The 18,497-nt window shown below is 41.9% G+C and overlaps 1 protein-coding gene across 1 annotated transcript in view; it reads left to right on the forward strand.

Moving 5' to 3' along the window:
• Positions 1-18,497, forward strand: part of mgat4b (alpha-1,3-mannosyl-glycoprotein 4-beta-N-acetylglucosaminyltransferase B) — a 187,292-nt gene that overhangs the window by 92,430 nt on the left and 76,365 nt on the right. The window contains exons 2-3 of the mRNA XM_063000866.1: positions 15,750-15,929; positions 17,993-18,136. Of these exons, the coding sequence (XP_062856936.1) occupies positions 15,750-15,929; positions 17,993-18,136 (324 nt within the window). The remainder of the gene's footprint in view (positions 1-15,749; positions 15,930-17,992; positions 18,137-18,497) is intronic.

Genomic DNA, 18,497 nt, shown 5'->3' on the forward strand with positions numbered 1-18,497 from the left:
TACAAGCTGTACACGGACTACTCTAAGTTATATCCAAGTTTCATGTCTATAGTGTTGTCCCATGAAAAGATATAATGAAATATTTGCAGAAATGTGAGGGGTGTACTCACTTTTGTGATACACTGTAAATATAGACTGTACTGGATCAGTTGCTGAATCAGTGATCATTCCCTCTTCCATCAGCTGTCAGCACTGTTCCATCAGAGAAGAGTGATCGATCCGTGAGTTCTGAAAAGAGAATCTAGCTAATGTGGGTTGTGTGTGTGTGTGTGTGTGTGTGTGTGTGTATACTCTATCTAATCTCATTTCTCCCGGGAGAAAAGAAGCGAGTCCATCAGACTCTATGTTTAATGAGCAAACAAAGCTGAAAGTGTAACTCAGCATTACGTCTGAGGTTCCTGCGTCTTCTGACTTGTTTATAAATAATACTGATTATATACTTCAAACATGTAAAAAATAATAATAATAATACTATAATAAAAATAGTAATAATTATATGGTAAAAATAATAATAATTCAGTATTATTATTAATAATAATAATAATAAAATAATAATAATAAAAATAATATAGTAAAAAAAAAGAATTAATAACCAAATAATAATAAGGATGATGATGATAATAATAATAATAAGAATAAATAATATAGTAAAAATAATAATAATATTAATCAAATAATAATAATAAGAATAAATAATATAGTAAAAATAATCAAATAATAATAATGATGATGATAATAACAATAATAATAAAAATAATATAGTAAAATAATAATAATAATAATTAAATAATAATAATGATAATTATAATAGTATTATAATAAAAATAATAATAATTATAATATGGTAAATAAAAATATAATTTGAATAATATTAGTAGTAAAAATAATATAGTAATAATAATAATAATATAATTTTTATAATAATATTTTTTACTATTATTATAATTATACCGTAGTAGTAGTAATAAAAATAATAATAATAATCAAATAATAATATTATAAATAATAATTATAGTAATGATAATAACAATACAATATTAAAAAAGTTATAATAATAATAATAATAAATAACAGTGATAATAGTAATAATAATAATAATAATAATAATAATAATAATGACAACAATATGTATGTAGCTTGGTTGGCACGGTTACTTTAGCCCACTACTGTGATTGCCAGCGGTGCTATCGGCCCGCCATGTGTCCACATACAGACATGATTTCCTGCCTCTGAGGGGGGAAAGGCCGAGGCACCACAGGAGATTAGCATCCTGTTGTGTCCAGCGATTCTGGGAAAACAAACCGATCTAAATAACTCAAGAATTTATAGCTGGATAACCGGACGTTTTGGTCAGCGCTGAATTTTACGGCGGCCACAGGAAATAAAACAAAACTACAGGTCGATCTTTAAAGAAAGGGGTGTCCGGTCTGCAGCTTGAGGGGTATCATAGATCTTATTTCTGCTGTTTCTTATATAATAATATTCTGAGATTAACGGCGAGGTTTTGGACTGACAGAACAAACTGGTGGAGCTGAAGATCTCAGAGCAGGAAACCAAACCACACCGAGCCAGTGAAAAGAAACCAGGGATCACTCTCAGATGGACCCATTTCCTTTCTGTGGTCAGTGTGTGAGGATTCGTAATGGTGGTGTGTGTGTGTGTGTGTGTGTGTTTGTGTGTGTGTGTGTGCCATTCAGACATGGCATTTAGGAATCTCTTTGCCCGGACAGACGTTTCAGATGTATTAGTGTGTGCCTTTATTGCATCCTTCTCATAGCAACCGGTTTATAGCTGTTCACCATGACAACCTGCGGGTACAGGCGCTTTGAGGACACACACACACACACACACACACTCACACCATCTTGTATTGCTGTTTTTATGTGGTATTACTACAGCAATTAATAATAAAAGCATAGCATGGAATTCCCACATGATGTTGATAGGACTGACCTTTTTTGTTGACAGTAGAGGTAAATCCCTGCAGTCATGTTCATAAATAATGACCATTAATGTCCATCATTTTGGAATTTAAAGGCTCTTGGGGTCTGTTCAGGATCTGACCATTGTTATATTCTCCATAAGTTTGCATGTAAACAGCATTATAGTGACTCTGTAGTGCAGCTGGTAGAGTCTGCCTCGTTGTCTCGGGTTTGGTTCCCGCCTTCGGTTCAGCTGTCTATTTGTGAACCTTCCAAAACATGAATGTGAAGAATCTTGGGTGGAGTGCAGGAGAAAGTGTGTGTGTGTGTGTGTGTGTGTGTGTGTGTGTCCAGGGTTTCCTGCACCACAGTGTTTCCTGTATGAATGAATAATTGAGTAAACACAAAATATCCTGATTAGTATTTTTTGTTGAGTGCGTTTCTAGGAATCAGCCGGTACAGCACGTCTCATATCAGGATTGATGTGCTGACATGATGCCTCAGGTCAGAACTTGTAGCTTTAATTCCAGATCAGAGGGAAACAGGTTCCGCATCTCTGTGTGACACCGAGGTGCTAAAAGCCCAAATCGATACTCCAGTGTGGAATAAAAACACTTTTCTCAGCTCGATGAGGAGCCAGGAGAGCCGCCAATCCTAGTACAAGTCAGACTGAAGATGCTGGTCTCCAGGCCGCGTCCGAAATCGCATACTTCCATACTGAACAGTACGTGAAAGCAGTATGCGAGAGTGGGTAGTGTGTCCGAATATGTAGTACTCATTAAACGGTACGCAAAGAGTATCCGGATGACTTAGTCAAGTCAAGTCAAGTCAACTTTATTTATATAGCGCTTTTTACAATGAACATTGTCTCAAAGCAACTTTACAAAATCCAGGACCAACAGATACAAAAACCCCTGTTGAGCAAGCCGAGGGCGACAGTGGCAAGGAAAAACTACCTGAAAATTACAGGAAGAAACCTTGAGAGGAACCAGACTCAGCAGGGCCCATCCTTCTTGGGTGGCCTGGAGGATACTTTAAATAAGTATGATTTACACAAATCATACAAACACAATCAACAATATAATGAAGTCTGTAGTGAGTTCTTGTCATTCTTGGTCCAAATACTCCAGGCTCGTCACATCCAGCAGGAGCAGCATCGTTTGCACGGTCGTCTCGACTTCAATCCTTAACCTCGGCGGGTAAACAGGTTTCCATCAGAACCACCTCGGGGTAAACACAACAGAAACTGTAGTTAAAAATGTACAATGCTAGTTGAAAGAATATAAGTTTTACAGAGAGTTTTAGACTCCAGCAGCCCTAATTATTACAGCATAACTAAAAGGGAGAGCGAGCAGGTAACAAGGTCATGAAGGCTTTCACAGGACATCAGCACCCACCTCCCAACCATCATCAAACCTGAGTGATCGGACAAGAGAGGAAGAACGACAGCAACCCAACATCCCTGATCACCACAAGTTTCTATGACCAAGAACCCCCAAGCTCTGCGCCTTTTTCTATACTAATCAAAAGCCTGGGAAAATAAATATGTTTTTAGTCTACACTTAAACATTGAGACGTGTCCGAATCCCGAACAGAGGCAGGAAGATTATTCCAAAGTTGTGGAGCTTTGTAAGAAACTGCTCTTCCACCAGCCGTGATCTTTTTCATTCTAGGAACTACAAGTAACCCTGCATCTTGTGAGCGAAGTGAACGCGCTGGGTTGACCTACTGCCTGGGCGGCCATTCTTAAGTATGCAAACACAGCACACTGTGGTTTGATAATCTATCCCATAATTCAACTGGAGCTGCAAAGGCATTCAAAGCAGAAGAAGAAAGATGGCAGAAAGTGAAGAGTCAGAGTAAAACAAACATTAAAAATGTTGTGATTAAGCACAACCCTGAATAATATTATCAGTAGCTCTGTGGAGAACTACAGGATTAATATTGTCTGATTTTAAAATGTGATGTCATTTATCACATGGTGTTGGTAAGATGGCGGACACAGTATGTACGAGGTTGCGTGCATACTGCACACTTGCGTACTGAAAGATCTTACTGCTTTACCGGCCGAGCAGTGCGCACTGCCTAGAATCTAGTACGTACTGTTTAAGTAAGCGATTTCGGACGCAGCCCTGGTTTCTCATCATCTGAGACCTTGGTGCCATGACGTGGATGGGACTTTTCCATGATTGCAACTGTAGATGTTGTGCCATTTGATGCCAAACTCTGAACCGAAATGTATCCCCCTAAAACAGATAGATGGGCCAGGTCGGTACTTATTGTGGTACTTAAATTCTCTTGTACAATTCCGAAGGGTTTTTGGTGGAATGTTGGAGAACATAGAGAACATCCCAAAACCTTATTGTATTCGCGTTCTACCTTAATGTCGTTGTGTTGTCAGCTTTTGTTTGATTTGTAAATGTTATTGTGTTTTGACTCAGCGGGCCACCGTACAAAACTACACACAGACAGTGACAGGATCCGAAGTTCGTACCCAGGTCTCGAGATCCTTTCTTCGTTTTGTGCTGTTCACAGGTGGCTCGGTGGGTAGCACAGTCGCCTCACAGCAAGAAGGTCCTGGGTTCGATTCCCAGGTTCGGCGGTCCGGGTCCTTTCTGTGTGGAGTTTGCATGTTCTCCAGTGTGTGTGGGTTTCCTCCAGGAGCTCCGGAGTGTGCATATTTTTACTCCCTAGGTTCGAATCCGGCTTAGGGCGAAACTAAAGTAACACAAGCAGGGCCGGCGCTATGGGGGCACTGGAGAGGGCATTGCCAATCCCCCCCTAAGCAATGCAGTCCAGAACCGGGGGTGCATGTCAGTTACATGATGTTCTTTATGCATGTTGTTTTGCCTAAAATATGGTTCTGATTTATTATTATAAAGAATGAAAATAATAAATGTTAAACAGCCTAAATAAAACATTTTAATAAGGTTCCTATGACGGTGTAAGACCCGTTATATTTTTTTATAGGTGCGACCCTAGCCGCCTACAGCTGCCTGAACCTGAACATCAGTTGAGGCTTTCTTGACCAACATCAGTGCCCAACCATACAGCCAAACAAATGCTTTTTTGACTGAATGGGCACAAATTCCCACAGACAGACTTTATAGGGTGTGTTCGAAAACCTGGTGAGCTGCCTTGCTGTCTACTCTCTACATGGGGAGCTGCCTCAGTAGAGAGGATTCTAATAAGTCATCAACTTATAAGTCAGGTTATTCGAATGCACTACTTATACAGGGATTACGTCAGTTTTGGCTTACTAAGCTAACACAGTTAGCCTCAGGCCATTTAAACCAATGGGGTGAGGTGGCACAACACGCTAGCACGCCAGCTAACGTCTCCCTCCGTGTACCGAAAACGGTTAAACTGTCCCTGACGAGCCCGAGTTTACAAATAAACGGCACATAATTACACCTTTATACAGATTAAACATCACTGAGACTCAGTTGGTTGCTCCACATTCGTCTGCCCACCATATTTGTCATTTTTTTATGATAAAAGTCGTGCCGCACTGAATTCTGGGATTGCCTTTAGCGCCGAGGGAGGAAGCATTAGACTCTCCCTCGTTATTCAGTCAAAATAGCGTTCACATTGAAAGAATCAGCGGATAACCTGTCAGATAGCCTCTGCTGTCTGGTCGGGGTGTCCGGACGAGCGGTGGGTGATCCATGGAGGGCGTAGCGGGACTCTCCGTATGCAGTGGAGGGAAAAAATTAATTTGTTTGTGTTCTGGATCAAAATAATAACCGGAGATGATGTTGCACATAAGGAGCAGCAGAAAATCGGCAGCTTATCAGCAGAAAACCATCAGCCCCCGTCTCTTCTCCTCTCGGTCTGTAGTTTAATGTGGACGTTAACTGAAGCTCTGGAGTCGCGACTGCCGCGGCTAGCAGGTGTACAGACGTTCAAAATAAAAAGGCCGATGAGCGTGTCCACTTGTTTTAGTGTGTAGCGTTATAGTAACGATGATGATGATGAAGATGAGGAGGAGGAGTGTAAATGATGTTATATTTATTGTCGATAATGGAGATGGCGAGTGTGTAAGTGTGTGTGAGACATGAACGGTCTGATGAACGCATTATTTCGGCGCTAATGGCCGTTAGCGGTTCCAGCGATGCTGATGGTATCGACTGTAATTGTGTAACGATTATGATATTTTTGTGGTGATGATAATTGAGATGGTCGTTATAATGCTGGTAATACGAGGATGCTTTCAGGCCTGGAGTAAACAATCAGCGTGTGTGTGTGTGTGTGTGTGTGTGCGTGTGCGTGTGCGTGTGCGTGTGTGTGTGTGTGTGTGTAATTCACTCTCTCTGCTGGGATTTGTGTCTCAGATCCTCTTACCTTTATTGTCCAGAGTTCAGACATCTGAGAACACACACACACACACGCACTGTGCGTATGCATAATCAATCAAGAGTCAAACAAATGCTGTTAAAACAGAGTGATCTTTTCAGCTATAACAGCCGCCACTCTTCTGAGAAGGCTTCTCACAAGAACTTGAAGTATGTCTGTGGGAATTTGTGCCCGTTCAGTCATTCAGCATTTGTATGGCTGGGCACTGACGCCTCAGCCGATGTTCCAGTTCATTCCAGAGCTTTTGAGTGGGGCTGGAGTTTCTTTAAACCGAGCTTTTCTTCATGTCTTTATAGAGATTGTTTTGTGGAACGCATTAATAGGAGTGTTGCTTCAGGAGGTGCACCCGGCGTAAAAACTGTGCTAATTTAGTGTGTAGACAAATGATCTGCAGTGGCGACACATAACAGGAGCAGCCACAAGGAATCATTCATGTTAATCTACTATTTATTTGTTTTTCCCACTGTATACCCAAACCAGCCAGTTAGAGCTTATCTCTGTCTCTCTCTCTTGTTGGTGTTGCCACCCTCGCCGCCGATGTGTAGGCGCCCGGCCGGCTGATAGCAGAGCCGATAGAAGAGCTGAGATTCGAAATCATGAGCTTAAGATTTCGGCACTAGGGATGTAACGATTCACCACAAGACAGTTAATAACCGATTAAAAAATTCCACGATTCAAATCGATTTGACATGTAAAATGAATCGATATTCACTTTAAGCAGCAGAGGGCACCGGCGCTATTCACCTCGCCTGGTTGACGTCACTGGTGCTATACGCCTGGTTGCCAAATCCGGGGTTTTTCAGCCAAATTGGGCTTAATTCAAAATAGTTTTGCATAGTTTGTACCTACCTCAGAAATAAAAGGGTATTCATTATTTAGATAAATAAAAGATAAGCACAAATACAGGATTTTCTTTTCTTTTTTTAAGAGAAATTATAAAAGGAAACTTAGACATAATTTGTTTTCAATTTCAATTAAAAAAATCGGTAAAAAAATCGTATCGTGTGCCGCTCAAGTGGCGCAGCTGTAAAAAGACACGCTGCAACCAGAGCTGGATTCTGAGTACCTCGTATCGAATCCAGCTCTGCCTTCCTGGTTCGAGGCTGAGTGGCTGTATGAGCAACAATTGGCCGGTTGCTCAGTTGGGGGGTGGGACAAAGAACCGGATGTGGGTCTCTCTCTGTCAGAGTGCCCTTAGGGTGTGTCTCTCCGCATGCAACGCTAGGAGGCGCCACACTCGTCGATGTGTGGGTGGCAAAAATGCATCCGGCTGCTGCCCATGTTTCGGAGGGGATATGGGTTAGCTTCGATCTCCTCGGTCAGGGCGGGGTTCGGCATAGACAGAGAGAAAGCACAATGCAAATTGAACAATTGGATGCACTAAAGGGGGAGAAAAAAGTAAAAAAAAAAAAAATCATATCGTGAATCCAGTATTGTGAATCGCATCGTGGGTAGAGTGCATCTTTACATCCTCACTCAGCACTGATGGAAAGGAATCGTTCATTCACGCTAACACTAACGCAAGTTCTGAAATATGCAGAAGGAACAGTTGCTAGTCTGCGTGTCTCTTTGGCCAGCGTGGGGGTGGTGCAGGTTGCAGAGGATTTGTAATTAGGAAAACCAGCCCACATGCATCATATTATTAATACAGCAAAATCATAATGTTCACCATCACAACCTGAATCCAGGTGTGTGTGTGTGTAGGTTAGCCTGGTACAGAATCACACAATCTCATATCGTCTCACACACATACTTGTGTCTGTCTGCTCTTTTAAACGGAGACAACAGACATCGATAACGCTTCATGTTTTATTCATCCACACACACACACACACACACACACACACACACAGACTGATCAGAGGTCAGATCTCTATAAGTCTCAGTTACACCTGACCCGTCATTCAGTTTAATCAGCACGTCTAAAGAAGTTGCAGTGAGGAATGAATGAGTGTTTTTTGACGGCGCTGATTTGATTTATCGCGACTTCACACAAACTGCTGACAAATTAAAAGAGAAGCTGAAACACTAGATGTGCTTCATAACGATACAAGATGGATTTACTCTCCGTACAGGATTAAGTACATAAATGATGCTTTTCAAACAAATCATTCTGGACTTGAAAGGTTCTGTTAAAATGAATCATTCTCCACATGAATGACTCTCTTCAAATGAATCTTTTTCCAGATAAATGACTCTGCTCAAACGAATCACTCTCCACATAATGGGCTCTTATCAAATAAATCATTCTTGACTTGAATGACTCTGTTCAAATGAGTCACTCCCGACATGAATGTCTCTTTTTAAATGAATCATTTCCGACATGAATGACTCTGTTTAAATGAATCATTTCCGACATGAATGACTCTGTTCAAATGAATCATTCTCGACATGAATGTCTCTTTTTAAATGCATCATTTTCTACATGAATGACTCTCTTCAAATGAATCCTTCTCCTTATGAATGACTCTCTTCACATGAATCATTCTCAACATGACTGACTCAGTTAAAACGAATAATTCTCAACATGTATGACTCTCTTCAAACGAATCATTCTCAACATGTATGACTCTCTTCAAACGAATCATTCTCAACATGTATGACTCTGTTCAAAAATATCATTTTTGACATGTATGACTCTCTTCAGATGAATCATTCTCCATAGGAATGACTCTGTTCAAACAAATCACAGTCCACATGAATGCCTCTTATCAAATGAATCATTCTCAACATGACTGACTCGGTTCAAATGAATCATTCTCAACTTGAATAATTCTCTCCATGAATGATTCAAATGAATCGATCTCAACATGACTGACTCGGTTCAAATGAATCATTCTGCTCATGAATGTCTCTTATCAAATGAATCATTCTCAACATGTATAACTCTGTTCAAACGAATCATTCTTGACATGATTGACTCTTCAAACGAATCATTCTTAGCATGACTGACTCTGTTCAAATGAATCATTCTTTGGAATCGAATCACAGCTGTATTCTTGGGTATCTTTGGAGAACAGAAGCTAACGTAAACAAAAGCGTGTGATAAATCCTCTGTACCTTTGCTTCTGTTTTTCAAAATGAGACCAAATTTACAAATTAAAAAAATCACACTATACCTAGCTAAGCAGCAATTGTGTGTGTGTGTGTGTGTGTGTGTGTGTGTGTGTGTGTGTGTGTGTGTGTGCATGTTGCGACGTTGTGATGCAAATATACCCAGGAACACAGCCCTGTTATCTGATTCCGAAGAATGATCCGTTTGAACAGAGTTGTTCATGTCAGGAATAATGCAGTTGTACTACAGCAGCTAGCGTAGCGTGGGACATCATGAGATTGGAAAATGGAAAATGATCTTGGAAAACCTACATCAGATTAAATTAGCTGATGTTAACTGTTAGCTTTCATTAGCTAAATAACAATGGCCAAACCGAAAATCGATGCATGAGGGGTTACTTTTGCGCTGCCCCTGGATGCAGCAATGTCTTTATGCTTAAGTCTAGGCTGTTCATTTTCCTCCCTTTGGACACCCGACCGACCGACCAAGAGAGTCAAACCCCGGGTCCCGGATCTCAGCGGTAGTAGGCTAGCCATTTGATGTGCGTAAAGTATACGGAGCGAATAATAAGATCTGTATAAATGAATAAATAAAGAGTTTTTATAAGGGAAAGGAATTCTGTTTTCAGTTTCTCTGGAATCATGACGGAGCATAAAGAGAGAGAGAGGAAGGGCCGAATGTTCTCGCTGTTATTAATAAATACCATCCCTGGGGTCTTATGACTCAAAAATGATTCTGTTTTTAACTGTGTAATGAAAAGCGCAGTCACGTTCTGGCCGACCCACCTCGTCCCTCCTGTCACGAGACGTGAGAGGATACGTGAGAGGAATCTTACATTAACGTGGAGGTAAAGGTCAGCATGCTGAGGCGTGAGCAGAAACACGTTTAGTTTGGGCTGCGTTTGAAATCGCATGTTATCTATCACCTGTTAAAACCTAAAACCCTGCAGACAAACAGCACTCGAACTACGTATATACACTCACTGAGCAGTTTATTAGGTACACCTGTCTAGTACCTTTATCCTAGTCACACACACACACACTGCCTGCATGTCTTTGGATGAGAGGAAACCGGAGCACCCGGAGGAAACCCACACAGACACAGGGAGAACATGCAAACCCCAATCAAACCCAGGCCCTTTTTGCTGTGATAAAATACATTGATATTTTATAGGCTAAACCTACTATACAGATGAACTTTGTGGGTATACATTAACTGACTGTAGTATATCAGTTGCTCTGTACACTTTGTCATTCCTCTGTAACCATGCGACCCCCACAGGACCCCCACTGACTCAGCGATGATACTAACATAGTATTAACATGGTAGTGTGTGTTGTTCTGGTATGAGTGTATTAGGTGCAGCAGTGTTGTTGGGATTTTTAATACATTTCAAACTGATTGGCCCCTTTATTGGATACACAAACCTTTAACCGTTAACTGGTTGTTTGTGCGCACTGGAGACCCAACAACACTGCTGCACCTGATACACTCGTACCAGAACAACACATACTACCATTCTATTACCTTGTTAGTATCATTGCGGTGCTGAGTTGCAGGGCAGTTGTAGCCTAGTGATTAAGGTACTGGACTAGTAATCAAAAGATGCATACGGCTTGCTGCCCACGTGTCGGAGGGGGCGTGGGTTAGCTTCGATCTCCTCGGTCAGAGCAGAAGAGGTATTGCACATGGATCAGGTTCACTTTAAATGGGGTGGCACGGTGGCTAAGTGGGTAGCACTGTCGCCTCACAGCAAGAAGGTCCTGGGTTCGATCCCCAGGTGGGGCGGTCCGGGTCCTTTCTGTTTGGAGTTTGCATGTTCTCCCCGTGTCTGCGTGGGTTTACGCCGTGTGCTCTGGTTTCCTCCCACAGTACAAAGACGTGCAGTCAGGTAAATTGGAGATACAAAATTGTCCATGACTGTGTTTGATATAACCTTGTGAACTGTTGAATCTTCTGTAATGAGTAACTACCGTTCCTGTCATGAACCATGTCATGTAACCAAAGTCAAAGTGTGTGTGCGTTTCCCTTTTTTCCCAGAAATGGTGTTTGTTCTTTGGTGCTGTAAGTTCAAAGCAGGCTGGATTTCCTGTAGAAGTGGTGCGTAATCTCTTACTGACACCACGGGGGTCCCTGGTGAACACACACCCATCCTGTCTGCACTATTGTTTTAGTTATTTTAGCTTTAGTTCAGGTTTCATGTTTCACGTTTCACGTTTCTTTTTCTTCAGTTTGAATACACCGTCCGATCTGTTCTACACACACACACACACACACACACACACACACACACTGAACTGATTCTGGATGTGTCATTTTTAGATTTTGGAGCTGGATGGTGTATCAGGTTCCTCTCGTCATGCAGTTCGGGTTACGTCAGAGTAAAGCGCAGTAATTAGATCACATTCTGGATTCTCGTCTCATAACATTACAGAGAGAACAGACAGAGTTTATCACTGGATTTCCTGCACTGGGAGATCTGGTGTCCCAGTGTGGGATGTTTTCTTAGAAGAAGCATGTCGGCTCAGGATCAGCGTCCAAACTTTAAATCCCTTTAAATCGAATGATTGTATTGATTGAGGGACAGTGGTAGCATAGTGTGTAGAGCTTTGAGCTGTCAATCGAAAGGTTGAGAGTTTGAATCCCAGCTCTTCCATGCAGCCACTGTTGGGCCCTTGAGCAAGGCCCTTAACCCTCTCTGCTCCAGGGGTGCTGTACAATGGCTTCCAAACAAGCTGGGATATGCAGCCATAACATTAAAACCACCTCCTTGTTTCTACACTCACTGTCCATTTTATCAGCTCCACTTACCATATAGAAGCACTTTGTAGTTTTACAATTACTGACTGTAGTCCATCTGTTTCTTTACGTAACTTTTTTAGCCTGCTTTCAACCTGTTCTTCAATGGTCAGGACCCCCATAGGACCACCACAGAGCAGGTATTATTTAGGTGGTGGATCATTCTCAGCACTGCAGTGACACTGACATGGTGGTGGTGTGTTAGTGTGTGTTGTGCTGGTATGAGTGGATCAGACACAGCAGCGCTGCTGGAGTTTTTAAATACCGTGTCCACTCACTGTCCACTCTATTAGACACTCCTACCTAGTTGGTCCACCTTGTAGATGTAAAGTCAGAGATGATCACTCATCTATTGCTGCTGTTTGAGTCGGTCATCTTGGTCACAGGACGCTGCCCACGTCTGTTGGCTGGATATATTTTTGGTTGGTGGACTATTCTCAGTCCAGCAGTGACAGTGAGGTGTTTAAAAACTCCAGCAGCACTGCTGTGTCTGATCCACTCATACCAACACAACACACACTAACACACCACCACCATGTCAGTGTCACTGCAGTGCTGAGAATGATCCACCACCTAAATAATACCTGCTCTGTGTTGGTCCTGTGGGGGTCCTGACCATAGAAGAACAGCATGAAAGCAGGCTAACAAAGCATGCAGAGAAACAGATGGACTACAGTCAGTAATTGTAGAACTACAAAGTGCTTCTATATGGTAAGTGGAGCTGATAAAATGGACAGTGAGTGTAGAGGTGGTTTTAATGTTACAGCTGATCAGTGTATATATGATAAATAAAGGTGTTCTATTTTATTCTATTTTATTCTGTGAAGCGACTGACTGCTGGGTGAAATTCATTCCTACTTTCACATTCTGCTCTCCAGACATCATCACCACAGAGCTTCTGCTTTTATCTTTGTATTTCAGTAGGAGCAGTATTGAGTTTTCAGCTGTGATCTCTAACCAGAGGCGTCTGGGGAAAGACTTTGAGACATTATTGTCTATGAACAGCGCTGAAAAGCAGCCGGGCTACGCCCACGGATTATCTGCCTCCAATAAACACAAGACGAGCACTGTCCTTAACTCTGATCTGCTTAACTGTAGATCTGGTACAGATCTGGTGTATTTGAGTAGATCTGCTGTGTCTGGGTAGATTTGCTGTGTCTGGGTAGATTTGCTGCACTGGTTAAGATCTGCTGTATTGGAGTAGATCTGAAGCCTTGGAGTGGATCTGTTGCACTGGAGTAGATCTGGTGTATTGGAGTAGATCTGCTGCCCTGGAGTACTGGAGTAGATCTGTTGCACTGGAGTAGATCTGCTGTGTCTGGGTAGATTTGCTGCACTGGTATAAATCTGCTGCATTGGTATAGATCTGCTGCATTGGAGTAGATCTACTGGATCAAAGTACATCTGCAGTATTGGAGTAGATGAGCTGTATTGGAATCGATCTGCTTTATTGAAGTAGATCCACTGTATCTGAGTAGATCTGCAGTATTGGAGTGGATCTGTTGTATCTCTGTAATTTTGATGTATTGGAGTAGATCTGCAGTATTAAAGAAGATCCACTGTATCCGGGTAGATCTTCTGTATTGGTATAGATCTGCAGTACTGGTCTGTATTGGTATAAATCTGCAGTACTGAAGTAGATCCACTACATCTTGGTAGACCTGCTGTATTGAAGTAGATCTGCTGTGTCTGGGTAGATCCGCTGTATTAAAGTAGATCTGTTTTACTGAAGTAGATCTGTTGAATATGGATAGATTTGCTGTGTCTGGGTAAATCTGCTGTATTGAAGTAGATCTGCTGTATTGAAGTAGATCCACTGTATCTGGGTAGGTCCGCTGTATTGAAGTAGATTCGCTGTATTGAAGTAGACCCACTTTATTGAAGTAGATCTGCTGAATTGAAGTAGATCTGCTATATTGTATCTGAGTAGATCCACTGTATCTGAGTAGATTTGCTATATTGAAGTAGATCCACTTTATTGAAGTAGATCCGCTGTATTGTTAATGCAGATGTCTGAATGCCAGCATGAATAAACTTTGAACAGCGTGGGTTATTAGGCCCTGATGCTTAGCTGTAACTTTGGCAAACGTTCATCCTGGACGCGACGTAATTATCATCACACATCCAGACGATTCTGATCTGAACCAGATGCTGATCTGAGATCTTTTTTTTTTTCTGGGAATTTTTATTCTCACGCCTGTTTAAACACACAAGCAGCATTAAAAAGTGCAGTACAGGTCAAACCCTGTGAGTAAAATCTACCTCTGGTGTGTGTGTGTTTCACCACTGCTATATACTGGTCAGGGTGAATATGTGGATGGATGGATGGATGAATATGTGAATGGATGAGTATGTGGGTGGATGAATGGATGGATGGATGGATATGTGGATGGATGGTTGGATGGATGGACATGTGGATGGATGGATAGATAGATATGTGGATGAATATGTGAATGGATGAATATGTGGATGGATGGATGGATATGTGGATGGATGGTTGGATGGATGGATAGATAGATATGTGGATGAATATGTGAATGGATGAATATGTGGATGGATGGATGAATATGTGGATGGATGGATGGATATGTGAATGGATGGATTGATGAATGAATTAGTGGATGGATGGATTGATGGATGGATATGTGGATGGATGGATGGATGGATGAATATGTGAATGGATGAGTATGGGTGGATGGATGGACGGATGGATATGTGAATGGATGGATTGATGAATGAATTAGTGGATGGATGGATATGTGGATGGATGGCAGGATAAACATGCTGAGAGGTGGTTGGATGGATGAATATGTGGATTGATGGATGGATGGATGCAAATGTGGATAGACATGATTATGTGGATGGATGAATTGATGGATGAATATGTGGATGACTGAATTGATGGATGAGTATGTGGATGGATGGATGGATGAATATGTGGATTGATGGATGGATGAATATGTGGATGGATGGATGGATGGGTGAATATGTGGATTGATGGATGGATGAATATGTGGATTGATGGATGGATGGATGAGTATGTGGATGGATGGATGGATGGATGAATTGATGGATGAATATGTGGATGGATGAATATGGGGATGACTGAATTGATGGATGGATGGATTGATGGATGGATGGATGAATGAATATGTGGATGGATGAATTGATGGATGAATATGTGGATGGATGAATATGGGGATGAATAAATATGTGGATGGATGGCTGAATTGATGAATGAATAAGTGGAGGGATGGATGAATTGATGAATGAATAAGTGGAGGGATGAATTGATGGATGAATATGTGGATGGATAAAGCAGTGCTGCTCTTTTCTGAATGGAAAATTCTCAAGTGTAAACAAGTTCAGTCTTTGTCCTTTAAAGGGCAAACAGAGAGGCTGAAAATCTCCTCTCCGCTTTCCACCACTTTTACAAGTACAGCAGCGTGAGGCCTCGTCCAGAATCTCAGTTTGATTATTTTGGCTTTATTTAGTGCTGCATAGTGTTTAAGAATCTGTTTTAAATGATTAAACAGTGTTAGCGTGAATTACGAGGTCTAATAAAAGCTCAAGGATTCTGTGTTTCAGTTTTTTTCTCTCCTCTCTCTGGTGTTGTAGGTAATGTGGTTGATATCTATCAGCGGGAGTTCTTGGCTCTGAGAGATCGCCTCCATTCTGCCGAGCAGGAGAACCTCAAGCGCTCCAAAGAGCTCAACCTGGTGCTGGACGAGATTAAACGAGCCATCGCTGAGAAACAAGCTTTAAGAGACATCAACCGTACCTGGAGCAGCCTGTCTGGTAAGTAAGGTTCAGACCACTCCGGGGCGGCATGGTGGCACAGCTAATATAGAGGGTAGAGCGGGTGGTGACCAGGTTTCTCCAGTTCTTCCTGAGTCTGTGTGGGTTTCTTTATGTGCTTCTGTGTGAGTGTGCTGACCTGTGATTGGACGGTCTATTAGGGTGTTTCTTATTAAAATAAACTAAATGAATGGAGTTCATTCAGCCACTGGCTTATAAATGTCGCCCATCTGGAAATTTGGCTGTAAAAAACAGAACTGGCCATAAAAATTCAGGCTTTCTGCATGTACATTTCTACACAATTATACAAGGGTTCTTCAAAAAGTTTCCGCACTTTTTAAAACTTTATTTATTAAGAATTTCTAAAACAAATAACATCACTTTTGTACATTGTCACCTTCTGATGCATTTTTCCAGAGTCGTACCAACTTTTTAATACCATCAGCACAAAATGTTTTTGGTTGAGCTCGTAGCCAATGATGCAGCGCTGCTTTCACATCATCATTACATGAAAATCTTCTTCCTCTTAAAGCTTCTTTAAGTGTCCAAAAAGGTAGAAATCAGATGGAGCTAAATCCGGACTATAAGCGTCTCTCAGTCTCTCAGAAACGACCGATTACTCCTCCTACTACACCCTCACCGCTTATAACCAAAATATAAATTATTTTGAAGATCCCTCAAATAAATGTTGTAGGCCATGATTATAAATTAAATTTACATTTACGGAATTTAGCAGATGCTTTTATCCAAAGCGACTTTACCCTGATAGTATATTGTCTAAGCAATTGAAGATTAAGAGCCTTGCTTAAGTGCCCAAGAGTTACAACCTGGCAGTGATGGGGCTTGAACCAGCGACCTTTCAATTACTAGTCTAGTACCTTATCCGTGTTGGGTCAGCAGGCTGGGTGCCTACATGAACAATGATTGGCTTGTTTGTAGGGTGGGTGCCGGAGGTGATTCTTCATAACTTATGCAATTATGACCTTTGCTGGCTGATTGATGGTGCCTGCATCAGAGACGGGGGATAATGGAGATCAGTACGTGACTCTCCGTGTGCAAAACTGAACCTATGTGAACCCGCCTAGTGTGTGAGTATGTGGATGGATGGATATGTGGATGGATGGATGGATATGTGGATGGATGGATGGATGGATGGATGGATATGTGGATGGATGGATGGATGGATTGATGGCTGGATGGATTGATGGCTGGCTGGCTGGATGGATAGATGAACATGTGGATGGATAGATGAATATGTGGATGGATGGATGAACATGTGGATGGATAGATGAATATGTGGATGGATGGATGAACATGTGGATGGATGGATGGATGAACATGTGGATGGATAGATGAATATGTGGATGGATGGATAAACATGTGGATGGATGGATGGATAGATTGGATGGATGGATGCATATGTGGATGGATGGATTGGCAGTGGTAAGGCTTGAACCAGCGACATTCTGATTACTAGTCAAGTACCTTAACCGCTAGGCTACAACTGCCAGTTTGGGTCTGTAGTGGTGGGAGTATTTGATTGATTTAATCGGCAGGTTGGGCGCCTACATGTACAATTATTGGCTCGTCCATGTGTTGGATGCCTGAGGAGATTCCTCATAACTGCTGCAATTACTACCTCTGCTGGCTGATCGACCACGCCTGCACAGAGACGAGGGAAAATGGGGTCAGTGCGTCTCTCTCCATGCACAGAACTGATCCCCATATGAACTCGCCTTGTGGTTGGCTACTGCACACGTGTCGGAAGAGGTGTGTGTTAGTCACGGTTCTCCTCGATCAGAGTGGAAGTCAGCATCAGTAGAGAGGAAGCGAAATGCAGTCTGGTCATTGGATACGACTTGATTGGGAGGAAAATTGGGGAAAGTTTTGCCTCCAAATAAAGAAAGTGTTTATGAACCAGAACCAGAACATTTGGGTTCTTTTTCTAGAACTTCTGAGACTCACCAGCTGGTTAAAACACAAACATTTACTTCTCGTCCTTCAGAGTGTTACGGGACGTGAATTCCAGATGCTGAGCGTGAATTTCTGTTTGTCTCTCCTAGATGAAACGAAGCTGAAACTCTGGAACGTCACCAGCAGTAAGAATGTGTTACAGCTGCCCAGCATCTTCCACCACCTGCCCCATCTGCTGTCCAAGGAGACCAGCCTGCAGCCGGCCGTCCACGTGGGTCAGGGTCGCACCGGAGGTTTGTGCCGCTCATATTGTCTCAGACTTTAGGATCTTTTTAGTAATGCTGACTGTCCTCGTCCCAACTTTTCATTCTTGTCACAACACGTTGACTGATGGGGCTGCAGGTCAGGAGCTGGTACCTTCAGTGAAAACACAATGAGTGAAAAACAGAAAATGTAGAAATATTTATCACCCTGTGGTTTAGCCGCACCCTAAGACCGGCGCTTAAGTCCAGCTTTGGCACACAGATTAGATGTGTTTTGTGGGAGCTCCTCCGCACTAGAGTTTTAAACTTAAATTTTCATTGTACTTTAATTTTTGATATATGTCCAGTTTCATATAAATCTGATTACCCCCGGCCTCATTTGTCTCGTCGA

The sequence above is a fragment of the Trichomycterus rosablanca genome, chromosome 8 (assembly GCF_030014385.1).
Source record: "Trichomycterus rosablanca isolate fTriRos1 chromosome 8, fTriRos1.hap1, whole genome shotgun sequence".
Lineage (NCBI taxonomy): Eukaryota > Metazoa > Chordata > Actinopteri > Siluriformes > Trichomycteridae > Trichomycterus > Trichomycterus rosablanca.